The sequence below is a fragment of the Neophocaena asiaeorientalis genome, unplaced genomic scaffold (genome assembly GCF_003031525.2).
Source record: "Neophocaena asiaeorientalis asiaeorientalis breed wild unplaced genomic scaffold, Neophocaena_asiaeorientalis_V1.1 scaffold251, whole genome shotgun sequence".
NCBI classification, from domain to species: domain Eukaryota; kingdom Metazoa; phylum Chordata; class Mammalia; order Artiodactyla; family Phocoenidae; genus Neophocaena; species Neophocaena asiaeorientalis.
This window is the reverse complement of record NW_020173377.1, coordinates 5,594,312-5,622,292: the sequence shown is the minus strand read 5'-3', so window position 1 is coordinate 5,622,292 and position 27,981 is coordinate 5,594,312. Positions and strand designations below refer to the sequence as shown.

The 27,981-nt window shown below is 35.8% G+C and overlaps 1 protein-coding gene across 1 annotated transcript in view; it reads left to right on the top strand.

Moving 5' to 3' along the window:
* Positions 1 to 27,981, top strand: part of DNAH12 (dynein axonemal heavy chain 12) — a 226,941-nt gene that overhangs the window by 26,214 nt on the left and 172,746 nt on the right. The window contains exons 4-12 of the mRNA XM_024746372.1: positions 5,509 to 5,590; positions 5,792 to 5,818; positions 19,568 to 19,757; positions 20,421 to 20,493; positions 21,102 to 21,260; positions 21,464 to 21,659; positions 23,761 to 23,949; positions 24,817 to 24,973; positions 25,627 to 25,718. Of these exons, the coding sequence (XP_024602140.1) occupies positions 5,509 to 5,590; positions 5,792 to 5,818; positions 19,568 to 19,757; positions 20,421 to 20,493; positions 21,102 to 21,260; positions 21,464 to 21,659; positions 23,761 to 23,949; positions 24,817 to 24,973; positions 25,627 to 25,718 (1,165 nt within the window). The remainder of the gene's footprint in view (positions 1 to 5,508; positions 5,591 to 5,791; positions 5,819 to 19,567; positions 19,758 to 20,420; positions 20,494 to 21,101; positions 21,261 to 21,463; positions 21,660 to 23,760; positions 23,950 to 24,816; positions 24,974 to 25,626; positions 25,719 to 27,981) is intronic.

Sequence of the window (27,981 nt, the reverse complement as noted above, 5' to 3'; positions counted from 1 at the left end):
AGTAGCTGTGTAGCCCAGCAAGATCAGCTCGGTGCTTTGTGACCACCTAGAGGGGTGGGAAAGGGAGAGTGGGAAGGAGGGAGACGCAAGAGGGAAGAGATATGGGGACATATGTATATGTATAACAGATTCACTTTGTTTTAAGGCAGAAACTAACACGCCATTGTAAAGCAATTATAGTCCAATAAAGATGTTAAAAAAAGATAAAGGTACAGATGTAAAAAACAAAAAAAAACCTCATTGTAGTTTTGATTTGCATTTCTGTGATAATTAGTGACGTTGAACATCTTTTCATGTGCTTCTTGGCCATCTGTATGTCTTCCTTGATGAAATGTCTATTTAGGTCTTCCACCCATTTTTCAATTGGCTTGTTTGTTTTTTTGATATTGAGCTCCATGAGCTGTTTGTATATTTTGGAGTTTAATCCTTTGTCTCTTGTTTCATTTGCAAATATTTTCTCCCATTTTGAGGGTTTTCTTTTGGTCTTGTTGATGGTTTCCTTTGCTGTGCAAAAGCTTTTAAGTCCCATTTGTTTATTTTTTCTTTTTAATTTCTGTTACTCTAGAAGGTGGGTCAAAAAAGATCTTGCTGTAGTTTATGTCAAAGAGTGTTTTTCCTATATTTTCCTCTAAGAGTTTCATAGTGTCTGGTCTTATTAAGTCTTTAATCCATTTGGAGTTTATTTTTGTATATGGTGTTAGGGAGTGTTCTAATTTCATTCTTTTACATGTAGCTGTCCAGTTTTCCGAGCACCACCTATTGAGGAGGCTGTCTTTTCTCCATTGTATGTTCTTGCCTCTTGTGTCATAAATTAGGTGCCCATACGTGCATGGGTTTATCTTTGGGCATTCTATCTTGTACCATTGACCTATATTTCTGTTTTGTGCCAGTACCATACTGTCTTAATTACTGTAGCTTTTTGGTATAGTTTGAAGTCAGGGAGCCTGATTCCTCCAACTCTGTTTTTCTTTCTCAAGATTGCTTTGGCTATTCGGGGTATTTTGTGTTTGCATACAAAATGTAAATTTTTTTGTTCTACTTCTGTGAAGAATGCCATTGGTAGTTTGATAGGGATTGCATTGAATCTGTAGATTGCTTTGCATAGTCATTTTCACAATATTGATTCTTCCAATCCAAGAACATGATATATTCTCCGTCTGTTTATGTCATCTTTGTTTTCTTTCATCAGTGTTTTATAGTTTTCTGAGTACAAGTCTTTTGCCACCTTAGGCAGGTTTACTCTTAGGCATTTTATTCTTTTGTTGCAGTAGTAAATGGGAGTGTTTCCTTATTTTCTCTTACTGATTTTTCGTTGTTGGTGTATAGGAATGCCAGAGATTTCTGTGACTTAATTTTGTATCCTGCAGCCTTACCAAATTCATTTATTAGTTTTAGTAGTTTTCTGGTGGCATCTTTAGGATTATCTATGTATAGTATCACTTCATCAGCAAACAGTGACAGTTTTACTTCTTCTTTTCCAATTTGGATTCCCTTTGTTTCCTTTTCTTCTCTGATTGCTGTGGCTAGGACTTCCAAAGCTATGTTGAATAGAGTGGCGATAGTGGACATCCTTGTCTTGTTCCTGATCTTAGAGGAAATGCTTTCAGTTTTTCACCATTGAGAATGATGCTCTCTGTGAGTTTGTCATATATGGCCTTTATTATGTTGATGTAGGTTCCCCCATGCCCATTTTCTGGAGAATTTTTATCATAAATGGGTGTTGAATTTTGTTGAAAGCTTTTTCTGCATCTATTGAGATGATCATATGGTTTTTATTCCTTAATTTGTTAATGTGGTGTATCACATTGACTTATTTGCGTATATTGAAAAATCCTTGCATCCCTGGGATAAATCCCACTTGATCATGGTGTATGATCCATTTAATGTGTTGTTGGATTCTGTTTGCTAGTAATTTGTTCAGGATTTTTACATCTATGTTCATCAGTGATATTGGTCTTTAATCTTCTTTTTTTTTTGATATCTTTTTCTGGGTGATGGTGGCTTTGTAGAACGAATTTGGGAGTGTTTCTCCTGCTGCAATTTTTTAGAAGAGATTGAGAAGGATCTGTATTAGCTCTTCTCTAAATGTTTGATAGAATTCGCCTGTGAAGCCATCTGGTCCTGGACTTTTGTTTGTTGGAATATTTTAAATTATGGTTTCAATTTCATTACTTGTGATATGTCTGTTTATATTTTCTAATTTTTCCTGGTCAGTCTTGGAAAATTGTACCTTTCCAAGAGTTTGTCCATTTCTTCATGGTTGTCCATTTTATTGACATATAGTTTTTTGTAGTAGTGTCTTATAATCCTTTGTGTTTCTGCAGTGTCAGTTGTGATTTCTCCTTTTTCATTTCCAATTTTATTGATTTGCATCCTGTACCTTTTTTTCTTGATGAGTCTGGCTAAGGGTTTATCAATTTTATTTATCTTTTCAAAGAACTAGCTTTTAGTTTTATTGATCTTTGCTATTGTTTTCTTCATTTCTATTTCATTTATTTCTGTTGTGATATTTATGGTTTCTTTCCTTCTACTGACTTTGGGTTTTCTTTGTTCTTCTTTCTCTAGTTGTTTTAAGTGTAGGGTTAGATTGTTTATTTGAGATTTTTCTTGTTTCCTGCAGTGAGATTGTATTGCTATAAACTTCCCTCTTAAAACAGCTTTTGCTGAATCCCATAGGTTTTGTGTCATCGTGTTTTAATTTTGATTTAGTCAGGCTCAGTAAGGCACAACAGGGAAATGAGGCTACTCATAAAAGCTAATTCAGTCTTAGTCTCTTTTAATAAATGAAGAATGTCTAGAATGTGGGAGAGAAAATTTTCACCCTCCATTGGTCAAGCAACATCTCCAATTCTGGGGTCACACTATAAGAGGGATGTTGCTAAACCATTATAGCTACCAATGAGAGTGAGGAATTTTGAAACTACCTAATTTGAAGGGAACTGATTTGCTTAATGGGGAGGAGTTTAGACAGGCCTGAGTTCATATCCCATCTCTACAACTTATTAATGTGAATTTGGCAAGTCAAGTAACTTTGCTTATCCTCATCTTCCTATCTGTAATATGGGGATAATATTATAATAATGGTTACCTCTTAGGATTTCTGTGAGAGTTAAATGAGATCCATGCATATAAAGATCTTAAGCCAATGCCTAGAACGTCAGAAACTCACTATAAATGGTAACTTTTATTGACAGGAATGGTCAAAGGAACTGGATAGGTATTACTAAGTTTTGGAAGGGTAACAAAGAAGAGGAATATGACTTTTTTATATAGCTTCAGAGAATATAATTTAAAAGGATACAACTCAAGAAATTTATTTCGAAGAATATGAGCTAGCTGACAATAAATTGAGCTACCTCAGAAAGTGATGAATGTCATCTCCCCTCACCCATCCTGGGGTACAACTTGAAATTTTTGAGAGTATTCATGCATTAAAGAAAGTACTGAACTAGATATGCAGAATCTTTTCCACATCCACTACTCTGATCATTCATTCTATGGATATTTACTGACCTTGATGGACACTATCTAAGTGCTATGGATAGATCGGTGAGCAAAACAGACATGATCTTTTTCTTTATGGCATTTACTAGTTTATGCTTTTATGGTGCTGGTGGCCATCCTTCCCTTCAAATTCCTTTTAGTTCTCCTTTTGCCTCTGACCATGTCTCCTTTGCCTCCTTCAGTTGTTCTTCCTCATTCCTGTCACACTTGGCATCCTTCAATCTTCTTTCTTAAGTCTCTTTTCTTTCCCTTGTATACTTTCTGCTTTGGCCATCTCTTCTAGTGTATTTAGCCTTTACAAACTGGTAGATTTGTCTTTCTAAAAATGTTCTCATGCCTAAAAACTCTTAGTGACTCCCCATTGTCTACTAATAAAAAAGCTTGCTATTTGAGACCCTTAGCTAGATATTCCAGTCCACTTCTCCAAACTTATCTCCATCTGGTTCCATAACTTCTGAGCAGATTGGACAACTCCTTATTTTCAATTTTTGCCTTTGATTGTTCCCTTGTCTTCCTGTTTCTTAGGGTCTTTATCTTTTCAGATCCATCTGCCCAGGAAAGCCACATCTCCAACTGAGATCCTCTTCTTCATTTCAAGCTTATTGCAAATGCTAACTTGTTCACATAACCTTCAAATATACCTTCAGGTGGAAGTGAACTTGTCCCTCCTCTGAACCATCAGGGTCCCATACTTTTTTTTTTTTCTTTTTTGTGGTACACGGGCCTCTCACTGTTGTGGCCTCTCCCATTGCAGAGCACAGGCTCCGGATGCACAGGCTCAGCGGCCATGGCTCATGGGCCCAGCTGCTCCATGGTATGTGGGATCTTCCTGAACCGGGGCACGAACCCGTGTCCCCTGCATCGGCAGGCGGACTCTCAACCACTGTGCCACCAGAGAAGCCCTCCCATACTTTTTATATGGTGCTCTGATCTTATCTTACTACACTTTCAGTTTATAAATTCCTTGAAACTTGTTGCTGCTCTGTTTTAATAAAACCTAGTAGGGACTTCCCTGGTGGCACAGTGGTTAAGAATCCGCCTGCCACTGCAGGGGACATGGGTTCCATCCCTGGTCCGGGAAGATCCCACATGCCACGGAGCAGCTAAGCCCGTGTGCCACAACTACTGAGCCTGCGCTCTAGAGCCCACAGGCCACAACTACTGAGCCTGCGTGTCACAACTACTGAAACCTGCATGCATAGAGCCCATGCTTCGCAACGAAAGAAGCCACTACAATGAGAAGCCCGTGCACCGCAATGAAGAGTAGCACCCATGAGCAGCAACGAAGACCCAACGCAGCCACAAATAAATAAAAATAATTAAATTAAAAAAAAAGAAAAGGTACTTTCCAAAAAAAAAACCTAGTAGGGTATCTTGCAGAATATAAACATTCAGTAAGTATTTGGTAACAGATGAACAGATTATATGATGATAATTTTATTTAAAGAAGAAATTATACTTTATGGATGATAAATTCCTACATTCACAACTTTTTATTGAGCACCTACTATGTAGCAGGTACTATTCTGAGCATTGGGATAAGGCAATGAATAAAACGGTCTACAATATATAGTATGTCAAATGGTGGTAAGTACTATGAAGCAAGGTAAGTGAGGATAAAAGCGATGGATAGTGAAGGAAGTGCTACTTAATATAAGGGGTAAGGGTAGTCTTCTCTGGCAGTGTGGCATTTGAACAGAGATGACACATACATAAGGGCCCACATGCATCAGGATTAACTTAAAAATTGTCATGTTATAATTGAACATTATTGATTATTATTTTTAGTCTCCTTTTATATTACACATGAATAATTTGAATATTAGGAGTCATTGATAATGGCAATTGAGATTTATTTCTTACAGAAAATTCAGTAAGATAAAGAAGTCTTGAATATCTCTTCTTCAAGTATAGTTGAAAAAATGTTCAAAGTGTTATGTTTTAATAATATATCTTAATGTTATATTCAAGAAAGTCATACATTGTTCTAACTATAAATTTCAGAATTGAAGGAGCCAAACGAAATTTAGCCAGAACATTGGATAAAAGAACACCTTCATCACCAGAGCCAGATTATCCTCCAACTGTAGGTTTATATTTTCTCTTTAAAAAGTGTATCTTTATACTATTCTAACTCTTATTTTAAATCAGTCTCAATATAACTAGTATTTTTAAAAGAATAATACATATATTTAAAACTATTTATATTTTTTATTTAAAAAATTTAAAATTACATTAAAAACTTTCTTCTTGATTTAATTATGTCTTGTTTGTTTGCTTTTGACAGATGACCAGTGAAATTAAAAAGAAAGGAGTGAGTTCAATTTTTTATATTTCTTGCTTTGAAAATGTTCAAACAAATTGTTACAGAGTAGCTCCTTCTAAGACCCCTGCTAAATTCCATCCTAGAGAAGAAAGAAATTTAGAAACAGATTATTTTCTCTGCCAAAGGTACAAGCATGCCATGATGACAATACAGGTTTTATTTATTTATTTTTGGCTGCATTGGGTCTTCATTGCTGCACACAGGCTTTATCTAGTTGCAGAGAGCAGGGGCTACTCTTCGTTGCAGTGCGTGGCTTCTTATTGCGGTGGCTTGTCTTGTTGCAGAGCATGGACTCTAGGCACACAGGCTTCAGTAGTTGTGGCACGCGGGCTCTGTAGTTGTGGCTCATGGGCTCTAGAGCGCAGGCTCAGTAGTTGTGGCACATGGGCTTAGTTGCTCCACGGCATGTAGGATCTTCCTGGATCAGGGCTCAAACCCATGTCCCCTGCATTGGCAGGCGGATTCTTAACCACTGCGCCACCAGGGAAGGCCCGACAGTACAGGTTTTTTGTTTTTGTTTTCATTTTTTTTGTTTTTTTGGGGGGGTATGCGGGCCTCTCACTGTTGTGGCCTCTCCCGTTGCGGAGCACAGGCTCTGGATGCTCAGGCTCAGCAGCCATGGCTCATGGGCCCAGCCACTCCGTGGCATGTAGGATCTTCCCAGTCCGGGGCACGAACCCATGTCCCCTGCATTGGCAGATGGACTCTCAACCACTGCGCCACCAAGGAAGCCCCTATACAGGTTTTAAGAGTTACATTTTTGTTGCTATTCATTATTTGAGGATTAATTGTAAATATTTTTGTTGTTATTCCAAAGAACTGAAAAAATATCCAAAGTGGTAGTTATAAAGGAAAATACATCTCCCTTTTCATTGTCTTGATGTTGATATAATGATGACTGCTTATTTTGAATCCATTGTGTGCCATCCACATGCTAGATGATAGAGATTAAAAAAAATACACTGACTGCATGGGTGACAACATGGGACTGTGATGTGATTGTTGGAAAGATGAAAACATGTAAAATTTCCTTAACAGCAAAGGATATGGAAAGTTATGGAGCTGGTTACACAAAAGAAGAATTTATGCAGCATGTTACCAGATGGGGGTACAGGCTTTCCAGAACCCTTGAAGTTCCCTCTTGGGATAGAGGGCTAAGGATACCTTCCTACTGACTGAGGATCTTTGGAAGAATCTCATTTTAGCTAATCCAAGTTTTTTGTCTTTTTAAAATACTCCTCCTCCTCCTCCCTCTGCCTCCGAACTTTTCTGGAGACTTGGGCTGTGGATTTGCCTCTTTCCTAGATGTAAGAACTGATATAAAACAACCCCAAAACATTTATAAATATTTAATGTGAGACTGGGTGAACTGCAAGATATTTTTGTGTGTATGTGTTTAGCATCCTCATCCTTCCTCCATAGTTTTTGCCTTTAGTGTCTTACAATCTAAAATAGGTAGCTGGGTATGAAACAGTAATTCACTCTTAAACCCACTGCCTTGGCAATCTGGCTTCTAGGAACTCCACCACTTCATCATAAATGTCACCAATGACCACTAGTTGCCAAACCCAAAGGATATTTTTTCAATATTTCTCTCACTAGACCTTCAGCTGACTTTTAAAAACGTTTTACTTTTAAATAATTGAACACATGTATCAGTAGAACAGAATAGATGACTCAGAAATAGACACACTCAGCTACAGCCAACTGATTTTTGACAAAGGTGCAAAAATCAGTTCAATGGAAAAAGGATAATCTTTTCAACAAATGGGGTAGAGCAATAGGACAACCATAAAATAACAAAAGAAATAAACAACAAAAACCCCAAACCTCAGCCTAAACTTTGCCTCTTGTACAAAAATTAACTAAAAATTGATCATAGATTTAAATGTAAAACAAAACTATTTAAAAACTTTTAGAAGAAAATCTAGGACTTGACCAAGAATTCTTAGACGTGACATCAAAAGCACAATCCATATTAAGGACCTAAATGTAAGATTGGAAACCATAAAACTCCTAGAAGGTAACATAGGCAGGATACTTTTTGACATAAATTGTAGCAATATTTTTTTGGATTGGTCTCCTAAGGCAAAGAAAACAAAAGCAAAAATAAATGAATGGGACCTAATTAAACTTGAAAGCTTTTGCACAGCAGAACCATCAACAAAATGAAAAGAGAACCTACTGAATGGGAGAAAATATTTGCAAATCATATGACTGATAAAGAGTTAGTATCCAAGGTATATAAACAGCTCATACAACTAACTTAATGTCAAAAAAACAAATAACCCAATTAAAAAATGGGCAGAAGACCTGAATAGACATTTTTCTAAAGAAGACATACAGATGGCTAACAAGCACATGAAAAGATGCTCAACATTCATTTATCATTCATTCATCAGAGAAATGAAATCAAAAACCACAATGAGATATCACCTCACACCTGTCAAAATGACTACCATCAAAAAGACCACAGAGGCAGCCACTCCCATGGGCAAACGCCCAGGGGCTGTTCCTGCCCCATGCTCCCTCCCTCTGCCTTTCACTTCCCAGCTCCCAATATCTTGGAAGCTTTGAAGCTCATCAAAGAAGGGAAATCCATTGAGAACAGTCTGTAAAGTGTCAAGCAATATCCAGATATCACCTGCACTGTGCCTGTCCCCTGCCTGAACCCGGAATTCTTCCACCGAGTGAATGGTACTGGGTCCCACATTGGCGTTGCTCATATGGTTGATGAAGACATATTGACAGAGTTGTTGTTGCCATGTGGCTGACAGGGTCTTGGTGCTCTGGCTGGGTGTCAGGCCTGTGCCTCTGAGGTGGGAGAGCTGAGCTCAGGACATTGGTCCACCAGAGACCTCCCAGCTCCATGTAATATCAAATGGTGAAAGCTCTCCCAGTGATCTCCATCTAAATGCTAAGACCCAGGTCCACTCAATGACCAGCAAGCTACAGTGCTGGACATACTATGCCAAACAACTAGCAGGACAGAAACACAACACCACCCATTAGCAGAGTGGCTGCCTAAAATCATAATAATGCCACAGACACCCCAAAACACACCACTGGACTCGGCCCTGCCCACCACAAAGACAAGATCCAGACTCGTCCACCAGAACACAGATACCAGTCCCCTCCACCAGGAAGCCTACACAACCCACTGAACCAAGCTTACCCACTGGGGGCAGACACAAAAAACAACAGAAACTATGAACATGCAGCCTGTGAAAAGGAGACCCCAAACACAATAAGTTAAGCAAAATGAGAAGAGAGAGAAACACACAGCAGATGAAGGAGCAAGGTAAAAACCCGCCAGACCAAAGAAATGAAGAGGAAATAGGCAGTCTACCTGAAAAAGAATTCAGAGTAATGATAGTAAAAATGATCCAAAATCTTGGAAATAGAATGGAGAAAATACAAGAAATGTTTAACAAGGACCTAGAAGAACTAAAGAGCAAACCAACAATGATGAACAACACAATAAATGAAATTAAAAATTCTCTAGAAGGAATCAATAGCAGAATAATTGAGGCAGAAGAATGGATAAGTGACCTGGAAGATAAAATAGTGGAAATAACTACTGTAGAGCAGAATAAAGAAAAAGAATGAAGAGAATTGAGGAGAGACTCAGAGACCTCTGGGAAAACATTAAACCCACCAACATTCAAATCATAGGGGTCCCAGAAGAAGAAGAGACAAAGAAAGGGACTGAGAAAATATTTGAAGAGATTATAGTTGAAAACTTCCCTAATATGGGAAAGGAAACAGTCAAGTCCAGGAAGCACAGAGAGTCCCATACAGGATAAATCCAAGGAGAAACACACCAAGACAGATATTAATCAAACTATCAAAAATTAAATACAAAGAAAAAATATTAAAAGCAGCAAAGGAAAAACAACAAGTAACATACAAGGGAATCCCCATAAGGTTAACAGCTGATCTTTTAGCAGAAACTTTGCAAGCCAGAAGGGAGTGGCAGGACATATTTAAAGTGATGAAAGGGAAAAACTTACAACCAAGATTACTCTACCCAGCAAGGATCTCATTCGGATTCTACAGAGAAATTAAAACCTTTACAGACAAGCAAAGGCTAAAAGAATTCAGCACCACCAAACCAGCTTTACAACAAATGCTAAAGGAACGTATCTAGGCAGGAAACAAAAGAGAAGGAAAAGACCTACAATAACAAACCCAAAACAATTAAGAAAATGGTAATAGGAGCATACATATTGGTAACTACCTTAAATGTAAATGGATTAAATGCTCCAACCAAAAGACATAGACTGGCTGAATGGATACAAAAACAAGACCCATATATATGCTATCTACAAGAGACACACTTCAGACCTAGGAACACATACAGACTGAAAGTGAGGGGATGGAAAAAGAAATTCCATGCAAATGGAAATCAAAAGAAAGCTGGGGTAGCAATTCTCATATCAGACTAAAGAGACTTAAAATAAAGACTATTTCAAGACACAAAGAAGGACACTACATAATGATCAAGGGGTCAATCCAAGAAGAAGATATAGCAATTGTAAATATTTATGCACCCAACATAGGAGCACCTCAATACATAAGGCAAATGCTTACAGCCATAAAAAGGGAAATTGACAGTAACACAATCATAGTAGGGGACTTTAACAGCCCACTTTCACCAATGGAAAGATCAACCAAAATGAAAATAAGTAAGGAAACACAAGCTTTAAATGATACATTAAACAAGATGGGCTTAATTGATATTTATTGGACATTCCGTTCAAAAAGAACAGAATACACTTTCTTCTCAAGTGCTCATGGCACAATCTCCAGGATAGAGCATATCTTGGGTCACAAATCAAGCCTTGGTAAATTTAAGAAAATTGAAATCGTATCAAGTATCTTCCAACCACAACACTATGATACTAGATATTAATTACAGGAAAAAATCTGTAAAAAATACAAACACATGGAGGCTAAACAGTACACAACTAAATAAGCAAGAGATCACTGAAGAAATCAAAGAGGAAATCAAAAAGTAGCTAGAAACAAATGACAATGAAAACACAATGACCAAAACCTAAGGGATGCAGCAAAAGCAGTTCTAAGAGGGAAGTTTATAGCAATACAATCCTACCTCAAGGAACAAGAAACATCTCTAATAAACAACCCACCCTTGCACCTAAAGCAATTAGAGAAAGAAGAAGAAAAATAACCCAAACTTAGCAGAAGGAAAGAAATCATAAAGATCAGATCAGAAATAAATGAAAAAGAAATGAAGGAAATAACAGCAAAGATCAATACAACTAACAGCTGGTTCTTTGAGAAGATAAACAAAATTGATAAACCATTAGCCAGACTCATCAAGAAAAAAAGGGAGAGGACTCAGATTAATGGAGTTAGAAATGAAAAAGGAGAAGTAACAACTGACACTGCAGAAACACAAAGGATCATGAGTGGTTACTACAAGCAACTATATGCCAATAAAATGGACAACCTGGAAGAAATGGACAAATTCTTAGAAAAGCACAACCTTCCGAGACTGAACCAGGAAGAAATAGAAAACATAAACAGACCAATCAGAAGCACTGACTGTGATTAAAAATCTCCCAACAAACAAAAGCCCAGGACCAAATGGCTTCACAGGCGAATTCTATGAAACATTTAGAGAAGAGCTAACACCTATCCTTCTCAAACTCTTCCAAAATATAGCAGAGGGAGGAACACTCCCAAACTCATTCTATGAGGCCACCATCACCCTGTTACCAAAACCAGAGAAGGATGTCACAAAGAAAGAAGACTACAGGCCAATATCACTGATGAACATAGATGCAAAAATTCTCAACCAAATACTAGCAAACAGAATCCAACAGCACATTCAAAGGATCGATCATTCACCACAATCAAGTGGGGTTTATCCCAGGAATGCAAAGATTTTTAAGTATGCGCAAATCAATCAATGTGATACACCATATTAACAAACTGAAGGAGAAAAACCATATGATAATCTCAATATATGCAGAAAAAGCTTTTGACAAAATTCAACACCATTTATCATAAAAACCCCCCAGAGCGCAGGCATAGAGGGAAGAACTTTCCTCAACATAATAAAGGCCATATATGACAAACTCACAGCCAACATCTTTCTTAATGGTGAAAATCTGAAACTATTTCCTCAGAGATCAGGAACAAGACAAGGTTGTCCACTCTAACTTTCTTCAACATAGTTTTGGAAGTTTTAGCCACAGCAATCCGAGATGAAGAAGAAATAAAAGTAATCCAAACTGGCAAAGAAGAAGTAAAGCTGTCACTGTTTGCAGATGACCTGATACTATACATAGAGAATCCTAAAGATGCTACCAGAAAATTATTAGAGCTAATGAATGAATTTGGTAAAGTAGCTGGATACCAAATTAATGCACAGAAATCTCTTGCATTCCTATACACTAATGATGAAAAATCTGAAAGAGAAATTAAGGAAACACTCCCTTTTACCATTGCAACAAAAAGAATAAAATACCTAGGAATAAACCTACCTAGGGAGACAAAAGACCTGTATGCAGAAAAGTATAAGACACTGATGAAAGATATTAAAGATGATACAAACAGATGGAGAGATATACCATGTTCTTGGATTGGAAGAATCAACATGTGAAAATGACTATACTACCCAAAGCAATCTAGATTCAGTGCAATCCCTATCAAACTACCACTGGCATTTTTCACACAACTAGAACAAAAAATGTCACAATTTGTATGGAAACACAAAAGAGGTCCAAATAGCCAAAGCAATCTTTTTTTTTTCCCCCTTAGGTTAATTTTTATATTACTTATCATTGTACTGCTATAGCTAAATCAACTAAATATAATTTTACGTAGTGTTGCTCAAAAGATCTACAAACAACAAGGCTGATGCTTACCTTAAAAAGGAGCATTTTTAAAATAAAAGAAGAAAACAGTTATGTTCCAAATGAATGGAACTGGGCAAAATACATATTACTAGTAACGTATTTAGACAGTGAGTATCAGGTGCCGATTGGTTTCTCTTAATATGCATAACAGGCTTGAAGAAGATCTTGAAAATAATGTTCCTCCCTCTAAATTTTTAGCTTCTACATAGTGTCAGATGTTATAATTGATATGAAGTATAAATGCGTTTAGGCAAAAGTAAAAATCCACATACAAAGTAAAATAGCAAAATCTGTAGAGACTTTCTGTAGAAGGCTCTGTTCTCTTGTGGTAACATCCTTTAGTACATATCCAGGATAGATTAAATTGAAACAATATATTTTGATACAGTAGCAATACTTTCATATACTCTTACTAAATATTATAAAATTCCAAAAATACATAAATATTCCTTGTATTGTGCATTGTGCTCCATTTTGGGCCTGATGAGGTGGTGGTTACTATTTTAACAGTTAAACAGTGCACCTCAATAGTTCTGCCATCTATAAACAGTGAATGGAAACAGTGGTGAGGTCTCTAGAGAGATGGCAAACTACCTTTAAAGTGAAAATTTTTTATGGAGTGTGTCCAGATTAGAGGAGAGGAGGATACAGGGTAGGGGAGGTAAGCAGGGTAAAACAATTTTAAAATGACACTGCTTAAGAGTATATATTTAATGATAGCTACTATACCTTGTCTATCCTTTATAGTAATCTGGAATAACTGCATGTTTGTGCAAAAAAAAGTTTCTACTCTATAGGAAGAGGAGCAGTGTGTTAGGAAAATCATGTTCTTAGTCAGGGGAAGATGTGAAGACATCTCTCTCGTAAGTGCTATTTTATTTGGTAAATCTTTTGGCTACATCACTATATGCTATTTCAACCTCCTTATCACTGGGGCAGGTAGCCAAAGCAATGTTGAGAAAGAAAAACAGGGCTGGAGGAATCAGGCTCCCTGCCTTCAGACGATACTACAAAGCTACGGTAATCAAGACAGTATGGTACTGGCACAAAAACAGAAATATAGATCAATGGAACAGGATAGAAAGCCCAGAGATAAACCCACACACATATGGTCACCTTATTTTTGATAAAGGAGGCAAGAATATGCAATGGAGAAAAGACAGCCTCTTCAATGATTGGTGCTGGGAAAACTGGACAGCTACATGTAAAAGAATGAAATTAGAACACTCTGTAACACCATAGACAAAAATAAACTCCAAATGGATTAAAGACCTAAATGTAAGGCCAGACACTATCAAACTCTTAGAGGAAAACATAGGCAGAGCACTCTATGACATAAATCACAGCAAGATTCTTTTTGACCCACCTCCTAGAGAAATGGAAATAAAAATAAACAAATGGGACCTAATGAAACTTAACAGCTTTTGCATAGCAAAGGAAACCATAAACAAAATGAAAAGACAACCCTCAGAATGGGAGAAAATATTTGCAAATGAAGCAACTGAAAAAGGATTAATCTCCAAATTTTGTAAGCAGCTCAATATCAAAAAAACAAACAACCCAATCCAAAAATGGGCAGAAGACCTAAATAGACATTTCTCCAAAGAAGATATACAGATTGCCAACAAATGCATGAAAGAATGCTCAACATCACTAATCATTAGAGAAATGCAAATCAAAACTACAATGAGATATCACCTCACACCAGTCAGAATGGCCATCATCAAAAAATCTACAAACAATAAATGCTGGAGAGCGTGTGGAGAAAAGGGAACCCTCTTGCACTGTTGGTGGGAATGTAAATTGATACAGCCACTATGGAGAACAGTATGGAGTTTCCTTAAAAAACTACAAATAGAACTACCATACGACCCAGCAATCCCACTATTGGGCATATAACCTGAGAAAACCATAATTCAAAAAGAGTCTTGTACCATAGTGTTCATTGCAGCTCTATTTACAATAGCCAGGACATGGAAGCAACCTAAGTGTCCATCGACAGATGAATGCATCAAGAAGATATGGCACATATATACAATGAAATATTACTCAACCATAAAAAGAAATGAAATTGAGTTATTTGTAGTTGGGTGGATGGACCTAGAGTCTGTCATACAGAGTGAAGTAAGTCAGAAAGAGAAAAACAAATACCATATGCTAACACATATACATGGAATCGAAAAAAAATAAAAAGGTTCTGAAGAGCCTAGGGGCAGGACAGGAATAAAAACGCAGATGCAGAGAGTGGACTTGAGGACATGGAGAGTTGGAAGGGTAAGCTGGGACGAAGTGAGAGAGTGGCATGGGCATATATACACTACCAAATGTAAAATAGATAGCTAGTGGGAAGCAGCTGCATTGCACAGGGAGATCAGCTCAGTGCTGTGTGACCACCTAGAGGGGTGGGAGGGGGATGCAAGAGGGAGGGAATATGGGGATATATGTTTATGCATAGCTGATTCCCTTTGTTATAAAGCAGAAACTAACACACCATTGTAAAGCAATTATACGCCAATAAAGATGTTTTTAAAAAAATGACCACAAATAGCTAATGTTGGTGAGGATGTAGAGAGAAGGGAGCCCTTGTACACTGTTGGTGGGAACATAAATTGGTGCAGCCACTATGGGAAACAGTGTGGAGGTCCCTCTAAAAACTAAAAATAGAACTACATATGACCCCGCCATTCCATTTCTGGGTATATAGCCAAAGAAAACAAAAACACTAATCAAAAAGATAAATGTACCCTAATGTTCACAACAGCATTATTTACAAAAGCCAAGATGTGGATAAGGAAGATGTGAATTTATATACATATATATAATTTATATACATATATATATATATATGTAAGGGAATAACTCAGCCATAAAAAAGAATGAAAAATTTCCATTTGCAACAACAAAGATAAACCTGGAGAGTATTATGCATAGAGAAATGAGTCAGACAAGAGAAAGGTAAATACTGTATGTTATCATTTATATGCGGAATCTAAAAAATAAAACAAATGAAGGAGTATAACAAAAGAGAAACAGACTGACACATACAGAGAAAAAACTAGTGGTTACCAGTGGGGAGAGGAAAGGGAGGAGGGGCAAGATAGGGGTAGGGGATTAAGAGGTACAAACTACTATGTATAAAATAAATAAGCTATAATGATACATGGTATAGCACAGGGAATATAGCCTATATTTTATAACTTTAAATGGAGTATAATCTATAAAAATTTTGAATCACTACGTTGTACATCTGAAACTAATATATATTGTAAATCAACTGTACCTCAATTTAAAAAATCAGTCTGGGACCTCCCTGGCTGTTCAGTGGTTAAGACTCTGCACTTCCATTGCAGTGGGCATGAGTTCAATCCATGTTCGGGGAACTAAGATCCTGCATGCTGCGCAGCACGGCCAAAAAATAAATAAAAAGAACAATCCATAAAAAAACCAATAAATTTTATTTCATAAAAATTAAAAACTATAGCTAGATGAAAGATTCTGTTAAGAGGATGAAAAGACATGCTACATACTGCAAGAAAATGTTCACAAATCACATATCCAACAAAGGACTTATATCTAGAATATTTAAGAACTCTCAAAACTCAACAGGATAAAAACAAAAAATCCAATTAGAAAATGAGTAGAAGACATGACTAGACATTTTACCAAAGAGGATATATGGATGGCAAATAAGCACATCAAAGATGCTCCACCTTATTAACCATTAGGGAAATGTAAATTAAAACTGTGATGAGTTATCACTACATACCCATTAGTATGGCTAAAATAAAAAATAGTGACAATTCCAGCTGAATTTTGACACTGCTGAATATTCATTTCCTTTTAAATGCCCTTATACATATTTTTCTAGTTCTCTAAATATTATTTCTCTGTCATCTTCATGAGTTTCGCTTCCCTGTGTAACTGTGGCCCAATGTTCTCTTTCCTTGAATCTTCCTGGATGATTCTCTTCTGATTTCAAGTACCTTCCATATTTTGATGACTCCCATAGATTTTGATGCACAAATACCTCAAATTCAACATGTCAGAAAAAATGAACTTATCAGCTTCTTCCATAAGACGTCTCTTCCTCCTTATTCTCTCTTCTGGTTATCACTATTTACCCAATCACTCATGCTTAATACACCTGAGTCTTAACTTCTTTTTCCCCCTCTCTCTGCCATACAATTAGTCCCCAAATGCTACGAATATTTCTCCAATCAGTCCTCTTTTTGTCCTAGCCTTACATCAGGTCTTCCTCTTTCCCCTTGACTACAATAGCCATCAGTGGCTTCCCATAACATACAGAATTAAATCTTAATGTGTATGCAAGGCTTTCTGTAATATGACTCCTACCTATTCTCCTGCCTCTCCTCTCACCACGCTCTGTATCATATTTTATGCTTCACCAACATGGACTTTCTTATTCATCCTTGAGGAAACATAATTTATCTATCTATCTATCTATCCATCCATCTTTCCTTCTATCATCTATCTATCTTAAAAACCATGAGTTTACACTTATGCCTCCTATTCCAATTTAATATCACTGGGTTCGTTCTAGTCTTCCCTCTTTCCTTATTTGTTGCTCCCTTCTCTCCCAGTCAGAAACCTAGCTTTTATGAACCACAGTATATTTACTTATTTTGTTAAATTCTAGAATACACATAAACTTTTAAAATTGCTAGCCCATAACATGTGAGAAACCTACTCTGCACCACCAGGGAAGTCCCACCATCATAACTATTTTAAAATGTACTGTTCAGGACTTCCCTGGTGGCACAGTGGTTAAGAATCCACCTGGCAATGCAGGGGACACAGGTTCGAGCCCTGGTCCCAGAAGATCCCACATGCCATGGAGCAACTAAGCCTGTGCCACCACAACTACTGAGCCCATGTGCCACAACTACTGAAGCCTGCATGCCTAGAGCCCATGCTCCGCAACAAGAGGAGCCACCGCAATGAGAAGCCTGCACACCGCAATGAAGAGTAGCCCCCGGCAACTAGAGAAAGCCTGTGCGCAGCAATGAAGACCCATTGCAGCCAAAAATATATAAATAAATTAATTAAAAAGAAATAAATAGGGGCTTCCCTGGTGGCGCAGTAGTTGAGAATCTGCCTGCTAATGCAGGGTACATGGGTTCAAGCCCTGGTCTGGGAAGATCCCACATGCCGCTGAGCAAATAGGCCCGTGAGCCACAACTACTGAGCATGCGCGTCTGGAGCCTGTGCTCCACAACAAGAGAGGCCGCGATAGTGAGGCCCGCGCACCGCGATGAAGAGTGGACCCTGCTTGCCGCAACTAGAGAAAGCCCTCGCACAGAAACAAAGACCCAACACAGCCAAAAATAAATATTTTTTTTAAAAAAATAAATAAAGTGTACTGTTCAGTGGTGTTAAGTATTTTCACATTGTGCAACTAATCTCCAGAATATTCTCATATTGCAAAACTGAAACTCTACACTCATGAAACAGCTCTCCATTTCCTTTTCCCCCTAGTCCCTGGCAAGTGGCATTCTATTTTCTGTTTTATTAATTTGACTACTGTAGATACCTCATATAAGTGGAATCATAAGGTGTTTATCTTTTTGTCATTGGCCTATTTCATTTAGCATGTCCTCAAGTTTCACCCATCTCCTAAATTTTTAAGCATTCTTTCCCTTTTATTTGAGATATACTTTGCAAATATTTTCTCCCAGATTGTCAGTAGTCTTTTGACCTTTTTTATTATGATGTTTTTAAAACATGCCAACATTTAAATTTTATGTAGTCAGAATTTGTCAATCATTTTTTCCTTTTTTGTACCTGGAATTTGAATCATAGTTATAAAGTCTTTCCCTATGCTTAATTATAGAAGAATTTTATCAGGTTTTTTCTGGCCTTGTATAGTTTTATCATTTAGTTTAATTAAATTTCTGATCTATTTGGAATTTATTATTGTGTATGTTGGAAGATATGTGTTAAATTTATCTTTTCCCAAATGGCTAACCAGTTGTCCCAGAAATATTTACTAAAATCTTTATCTTTGCTTCAGTGATTTGGGGTGCCACATTTATCATATGCTACATTTTCCTATGGACTGAAGCTATTTCTGGACTTCCTATTTTTCTTTTTTTCCCAGTGGTGTGTCTATTCATGTACCTGTACCACACTATTCTCATCAGGGAGACTTTATAGTATGTTTTAATGTCTCCTAGGAATAGTTCTTCCTTACAAATATTCTTTCTCAGGGATTTCTTGGCTATTTATTTTTCCACTTGAACTTTAGTCTCTACTTGTCTAGTTTCTTAAAAATGTGTGTAGATATTTTTATTGGTATTGCATTAAATTGATTTTGGGACAACTTTAAATTTTCATGATGTTAAAATATCTTTACCAAGATCAAGTACTGTCTTTCCATTTGTTCATGTCTATTTTTGTCAGACTACTCATTGTTATGGGAGAATTTATGAAATTATATTATGATGCTATTATACCAGAATAGTATCTCCAAGAGAGTGGGGCTTTGCCTGTTTTGTTTATTACTATATCCTCAGCATTTGGAACAATACCTGAATATTTGTTGAATTAATGAATATTTGTTAAATGAAGGAATAGTAAGTTAGATTAAGGATGTTTGTTTTGCCTTGAGAAAGTGAAGAGTATACTAAGAACATTAATTTGGAGAGAACTCATCATAAATGAAAATGTAAAATAGTTTCTTTGTAGGTTGTACTTTTGGATAAAATATTTTTATTCTGAAAACATGTTATTTTTCATGATATTTTTACTCTGGAATGCTACATTTCACATGTATCATTGAAATGCTACACCATTTAGAACATTTAATTTTTTCTTATTACATTCTCAGTTCAACTATATTTATTTGAAACAATGTGTAGAGAGTAGTCCCATAGTACCTATTCAGCAGGAATGGCTGGATCACATGTTAATGCTGATACCTGAGTCTTTAAAGGAAGGGAAAGAAAGAGAAGAACTCATTCAAAGTCTCATAAATGAGGTGTCAAGTGATTTTGAAAAAAGCATGAAGAGATATTTGGGTAAGTGGCATTTAACACACACCAAGCTTGCTTGTTCCCCCACCTCTCCCAATCGAAAGTAGAAATATGAATAATGAACATTATATGTTTAGCTATATATATTTCTTAGATATTTATAAAGTTTTAACTTTGAGCCTATAACCTAGTCAAATCTTTGTAATTTAAGGACACTGTTTTTAAGGGTACTTTTTGTAATTTTTATGTGCTTAATAGCTTTTTAATTTTTTACTTTGTCTTTATGGTTATACTATTTACAGGATTATAAGAAAATATTAATGTGTTTGGGGAGATTTATTAGGGATTTAACCTTTGCAATTTTTAATTGGATTAATTGTTTTAAGTGACCATGCCAGTGACCTTTGAATAGATAGGATGAGAAAAACTGAGAACTTATTAAAGCTTTACTGTATCTGAATTCACCTCCAAAGCAGGGCCGAAATTGTACCAAGAGCATGATTTTGTTTCACATAAGGGATTTTTTTCTTATACTCATTTTGATTCATATTAAACTATACTATCCATTATCAAAAGTTAGAAACTTTGATTTCAGTTAAGTCTTGCAAGGATTTTCAAGAAGCATTAACCTATCTATCTATCTATCTATAAAATATATGTATATATATACTTTTTTTTTTTTTTTTTTTTTTTTTTTTTTTTTTTGAGTGAGGAGTGTTCTTGTGAGACCTCCAGTTAAATGGCTTGAAGATGAAGGAGGCCATTTACCTGAATCCCCTGTGTAAGTAAAATTTTTATAAAACAGTACTGTATCTAGGTTTTGATAACAGATTGAAAATAAACAGATCTTTCATTCAAGGCTACAACTGTGAAGCTCAAAAGTGTTTTGAAAACATGTAAAAAAAAAATAGTACTACAGTTTTTGTTTTTCCCCAAAGGTATCCTCTACATTGAACTTATCTAGTTGTTGCTTATGCAATTAGTGGGAACATTTATGGATGTATAACTCAACTCGGACTTAAGTAAGCTTTGGAGTATGCCAGACAGATTTCTCCGTCTCTTCTCTCCAATCCTAAGGACTGAGTTTGTTTATCTCTACCCAGGGTAACTGAGCCAGAGCACAGTGGAAGTTAGGGAACTCATGCCTGGCCCATCAGCCTGCCTTACACACAAATGATCTCTGATGTCTCCGAAGATAATGAACTCTCAAGATCTTGATGTATTTTTATTACATGCTTATCTCCTAAGTTTCCCATTGCTGAGTATATTTCTCTCTTCTCAATCCCCAGTCTTCTCACTTTGATACTAATTCCATGCCATAAATATTATTTCCTAAAATTTAGAATGTATCATTTGAATCCTGTTTGATATGGTGTTTTGCTTTTCCAGAGGCCTGGATTATTCTAAGCTTTGGCATTCTAACTATCTGCAGACAAGAAAACAAATATTAGCTAGTTTGTACATTGTTCATCCAACTATGAAAATGTTATTGGACCTTGGTTATACAACATTTGCCAATACAGTTTTGCTAGACTTAACTGGAATTAGGTAAAATCCCATATTTATTAATTAACATTTAAAATTTGAATGTCTCCTGCTTGAGTCTATATTTTGACTATATAACTTAAAAAACTGATAAATACTCAGGACTTTTCTTAGGTTAAAAATAATTTTAATTTATCTTGTTTCAATAATTTTGTATCATGACCAATATCTATTGTTTGCTTTAAATCATTTTTTTTCATAAATAGAGGTAAAGGCCCAATTGATTGTGGATCACTGAAAAATGATTTATCAATACAAGCTAGAAAGGCAGAAGAGAAGATAATGAACACTTGGTATCCAAAGGTTATAAGTCTCTTTACCAAGAAGGAGTCACTAGAAGGCATTAAACCTGAGAAACTGGATGCATTTTATAACTGTGTTTCCACACTTATGTCAAATCAGGTAAATAGGTTTTGTATATTTTAAATGATAATGTTATTGAAGTTACTTTAGTATTTTAAATAAATCTTCTTTAGATATAGTGCTATATAATTATGTTGAAATAAATTAAGAAAGACTTTTACTATAATTTTGTTTAAATAACTTTAGCAGAAAAATGCTTCATTTCTGGAAGCAGTCTAAAAATGAGAGGTAAGGGCTTCCCTGGTGGTGCAGCAGTTAAGAATCTGCCTGCCACTGAAGGGGACATGGGTTCGAGCCCTGGTCTGGGAAGATCCCACATGCCACGGAGCAACTAAGCCTGTGCGCCACAACTACTGAGCCTGTGCTCTAGAGCCAGTGAGTCACAACTACTGAGCCTGTGTGCCTAGAGCCCTGCTCTGCAACAAGAGAAACCACTGCAGTGAGAAGCCCGCACGCCACAACGAGGAGTAGCCCCCACTTGCTGCGACTAGAGAAAGCCCGTGCGCAGCAATGAAGACCCAACACAGCCAATAAATAAATAAATAAATAAAATCTAAAAATAATAAAAATAAAAAATAAAACGAGAGGTAAGTCTAGAAGTATGTGTCAATATTATGATTGATTACTGGATTCATGCTTAAAGGCTAAAAGCTAATTATCTATAGCTTTATTGGAGTAAATTAACAAAAGTACTATCCTAGTGAACATATTTTTGAACTTATGAAATTACAAGTTAATTGATTCTTGTTTTGTTCTCAATAAAATCTTGGTTCGAAACGTTATTGATCGTCTTTAAATGACAAACAGAAAGAGAATATGAATTTTATACAATTATTTTATGGGCTCCTTGAATTTTTACTATTGTAGAAATGTAATCCTAGAAAAATAGTTTTGAATAAAAACTTTTCCTTTTGGTAAAGACCTCCAAAGATTCCATGAATTTTGCCTTTTTTTTTTTAAACACAGGTAGAAGGACTTCCAAGCCTGCTGTATTTTTAAAATTAATTTATTTATTTTTATATTTATTTTTGGCTGTGTTGGGTCTTCGTCTCTGTGCGAGGGCTTTCTCTAGTTGTGGCAAGCGGGGGCCACTCTTCATCACGGTGCGCGGGCCTCTCACTATCACGGCCTCTCTTGTTGTGGAGCACAGGCTCCAGACGCGCAGGCTCAGTAGTTGTGGCTCACAGGCCTAGTTGCTCAGCAGCATGTGGGGTCTTCCCAGACCAGGGCTCGAACTTGTGTCTCCTGCATTGGCAGGCAGATTCTCAACCACTGCGCCACCAGGGAAGCCCGAATTTTGCCATTTTTAAAGGGAATTTATATATATATATGTATCTGGTATGTAATACTGTAACGAATATACATGATTTCCTTTTTACCTTTATCCTCTTAAGAGGACTATGATTATATGATAAGAAGTAAAGAGTTGAGGAATGTTTTGAAGATTATTTAGATATATGTTTGTGTACCTTGCTTAAATTTCTAATAGTTGGTTCTGCATAAGAAAGCATTATTCATACTTTGGTAACTTACAGTGCACGTTTCTAAGTTCCAGTGGCTTCACTCTCACCTAGTGAAGTGCTGGAAATCTGACCCCAGGAGAAAAAGCCCTGGTTTGTAGTGTTTGCCAGTTTCCATGGGGTAAATATTCCCACCATGGTGATTTTCAAGCATCCAAGAGTTTAGTATCTGGCTCACAAAATTCTTGAATGTTTAACAATTGGCTCTTATAATTGTAGGAGCTAGCTCTAGTACACTACTGTCCCTTGCCCTGTATACATGTCACCTCCTCATGACACCCCCAAACTTAGGTTTCAGGCCTCTCCTCCTCTCAATCTTTACCGTATTGTTGGGTCTTCTGGAACTTTTTCTGTACCAGGGACAGAATTACTAAAGGATGTAGAAGATTCTGAGTTGCCATTTTAAGATTGTTGATATTCCATAGAAAAATTAAAGTTTGTATATATTGTCCTATTTATTTTAGACTATATTTATCAAGAACATATTGTGCTGAATGAAGATAATTTTCAGGACTAAATGGATTGGTAGAGTGAATTAATTATAGGCAATAGGTTACTGATTTTAGTTAAAGGTTCAGTTTGTACTTTCTAAAGTAATAATAACTTATGGCATCATGCAGCTAAAAGAGCTCTTAAAGAGAACTGTAGAAGAATTTGTAAAACTCTTTGACCAAGAAGATCAACGAGGGCTGCCGATATTTAAGATGGAATTGACGTTTGATGATGATAAAATGGAATTTTATCCTACTTTTCAAGATTTGGAAGATGTTGTTTTGGGTTTGGTTGAGCGAATAGCTGAAGCTCTGCAGGTATTTCTTTATTCTTATCCATTGGGTTTCTTTTTTTAAAAATTTTTATTAGAGTATAGTTGGTTTACGATGTTGCATTAGTTTCAGGTGTACAGCAAAGTGAATTGGTTATACATATACGCATACCCAGTCTTTTTTTTTAGATTCTTTTTCCATATAGGTCATTACAGAGTATTGAGTAGAATTCCCTGTAGGTCCTTATTAGTTATCTTTTATATATAGTAGTGTGTATATATCAATCCCAATCTCTCAATTTATCCCTCCCTCCTCCTTACCCCCTGGTAACCATAAGTTTGTTTTCTACATCTGTGACTCTGCCCATTGGGTTTCTTTATATGGCCCTTTTTTGAACTTTTAAATTGACTTGAAGCTCTATAAAGTGTATATGTACATTAAATGTTATAACTCGTTGTTTTCTTTCCATCCTCCAGGTTATTTTAAGTTAAAAGTACTTTCTCTTTGAGAAAGTTTCCTGGCTTGAGATGACTTTTTTCTTCTTATAACTTTTATTGCAGTTATTGATTTATTGCAGTTATTGATATTTTTGTGTATGTCTCATGTTCCCTACTGAGTTGTGAACTTCTTAAGGACAAGATCCAAGTCATGTTTGTTCTTTCTAGAGCTTTCTAGTATAATCATTTCAACATTATATTTCCTCAATAAATATTTGTTGAATGATAGAAAGCTAACCCAACTAAGGTTTTATATTAGACTACAGACAAATTTTAAATCATTATTTTGCATCAAGTTATCTTTTCTTGGACTGCTGAAATCTGAAATGAATTTTTAAAAGTATAGTATAAGATCTACATATAGATCAATTGCACAGTTATTTATTTCATGAATTGTCATTTTTATTTATGTTAGAATGTCCAAACAGTACCCTCTTGGCTATCAGGAACTTCAACAACTGTGAGTCTTGACACAGAGCTTCCTGAACATGTGTTACAATGGGCTCTTGATACACTGAAGGTGGCAGTACATCATAACTTAGAAGGTGCAAGAAAACATTATGAGACATATGGTATATATGACACATAATATTATATCTTTTTTTTTGCCATAAAAGAATGCCATTTTATTTTTCCTAGAATTTGGTCAGTTATTTGGTTGTCTGGATCTGTCATGAAAGAGCAGAGAGCCAGAAGTGAGCATAGGCATGGCTTTTGGCAGAGTCATGGATCCAACCCAAGAAACTTGAATTCTGTTGTTCAGTCCAAAGGGTGAATGTTAACTGGAGCAGGGTCATAAAGCCAAAATATAGAGAGAAGAGTTGTTGGCATAAGGAGAAAGTTAAATCAAGGGCAAAAGCAAGGTAATTTCTAAGAATAGTTTTGAAGAGTCTGCAGCTCAGTAGCCTCCTCAAGTGTGTTATGGGCTCAGGATAGATAGTTGTTATTTGACATTCTATTAACCAAAACCTTTTATTGACTGGCTTATCTGTACCTCTAAGTTATTTTACATACCCTATTATCTTTATTTTAAAAGTTTGCATTTAACATGGTTTGCTTATTAAGTCTATTTTATGTTATTCTGTCTGTTCCTGTTAGTGTATGTTAATAGTCTATTAATAATATTTAATTGAATAGGCTACTCCATTCTATGACTATATAAAACAAGCACTTTACCTTTTTAAGAGGGTGTTACTGAGATTTAAGTTAGATTATTAATTTTCAGTTGAAAAATACAATTGGCTCCTTGATGGGACTGCAGTTAAGCTGATAGAGACTTTTCAGGCAGAAGATCATACTTTTGATGAATATACAGAGGTAAGTGTTAATTCTGTTTTTCATTAATGTCTTTGAATTTCTTTTTAAAATTAAGATCTTTTTGTTCTAAAAAATAAATGCTTCAGTCTAAGTTAACAGAATTTCTTATTCAAAACATCATTTTAGTAAACTCGTATGTTCATCTAATCATTTCCCTAGTCATTCATTTAACTCATTCATTGATTCAACAAAAATATCTTTCATCACATTCAGAGACATAGCAAGATTTTGGTGATGCAAAAATAAATAATACGTAAGCATTATCCTCAAGAGCTTGTATTTGGCATGGAAGCCAGACATCGAAATAACAACTGTAATATATTGAGATTAGTACTAGAATGGAGATAGGGACAAAGTGTTGTGGAAGCTCACAAGAAGGAATGGTTACTTTTGCTTTTGGAAATTGGTGGAGGTTTCTAGAAAAAGTGAAAAGTGGGCTGGACTTTGAAGTAGATGTTTATAGTTGGAGAAGAGAGGAAATGTAACATAAGAAAAGGCCAAAAGTATTTAGAGGTGTTCAGAGAACGTCAAATAAACCCCAAATGGCTGAAGAGTAGGTAATTAGGGAAACAATATATGGGGTATTTTGTGTTTCCATACAAATTTTAGAATTAATTGTTCTAGTTCTATGAAAAATGCCATTGATGCTTTGGTAGGCTTGCACTGAATATGTAGATTGCCTTGGGAAGTATGGTCATTTTAACAGTATTAATTCTTTTACTTCATGAGCCTGGTATATCTTTCCATTTGTTTGTGTTGATTCAATGTCTTTCATCAATGTCTTATAGTTTTCAGAGTACAGGTCTTTTACATCCTTGGCTAGATTTATTACTAGGTATTTTATTCTTTTTGATGCAGTTGTAAATGGGACTGTTTTCTTAACTTCTCCTTCTGATAGTTCATAATTAACATGTAGAAACAGAACAGATTTCTGTATATTAATTTTGCATCCTACAACTTCCCTAAATTTATTTATTACTTCTTACACTATTTTGGTGGTGTCTTTAGGATTTTCTATATGGATTATCATGTCATCTGCAAACAGTGACAGTTTTACTTCTTCCTTTCCAATTTGGATGCCCTTTATTTCTTTTTCTTGTCTGTTTGCTGTGGCTAGGACTTCCAATACTATGTTGAATAAAAGTGGTGAGAGTGGGCATCCTTGTCTTGCTCCTGATCTTAGAGGAAATGCTTTCAGATTTTCACCATTGAGTATGACATTGGCTATGTAATATAGCCTTTATTATGTTGAAGTATGTTTCTTCTATACACATTTTTTTGACAGTTCCTATCATAAATGGAATTTGCATTGTGCCAAAAGATTTTTCTGCACCTATTGAGATGATCAGATGGTTTTTATTCTTCATTCCATTAATATGGTGTATCACATTGATTGATTTACAGTTATTAAATCATCCTTGCATCCTTGGGATAAATCCCACTTGATCATGGTATATGATCCTTTTAATGTATTGTTAAATTCAGTTTGATAATATTTTGTTGAGGATTTTTGCATCTATGTTCATCAGTGATATTGGGCTGTAATTTTCTTTTTTTCTGTTGTCTTTTTCTGGTTTTGGTATCAGGGTGATGCTGGCCTCATGTAATGAATTTGGAAGCATTCCTTCCTCTGCAATTTTTTGGAATAGTTTGAGGATAGGTGTTAACTCTTAAGTGTTTTGTAGAATTTACCTACAAATCTGTCTGGTCCTGGACTTTTGTTTGTTGGGAGTTTTAAAATTATTGATTCAATTACTTTACTGATAATTGGTCTGTTCATATTTTATATTTACCCTATTCAGTCTTGGCAGATTGTACATTTCTCAAAATCTGTCCATTTCTTCTAGGTTGTCCATTTTATTGTCTTATAATTGTTGGTAACAATGCCATGTGATCCTTTGTATTTCTATGAGTCAGTTGTAACTTCTCTTTTATTTCTGATTTTATTTATTTGGGCCCTCTCTTTTTTTCTTAATGAGTTTGGCTAAAGGTTTATCAATTTTGTTTATCTTTTCCAAGAACCAACTCTTGTTTTCACTGATCTTTTCTATTAATTTTTAAATCTCTATTTCCACTCTGATATTTATTTCTTTCCTTTTACTAATTTTAGATTTTGTTTTTCTTTTTGTAGTTCCTTTAGCTGTAAGGTTAAATTGCTTATTTGAGGATTTCCTTGTTTCCTGAGGTAGGCTTGTATCACTATAATTTATCTCTTAGAACTGCTTTTACTGTATCTCATATATATATATATTTTATTGAAGGA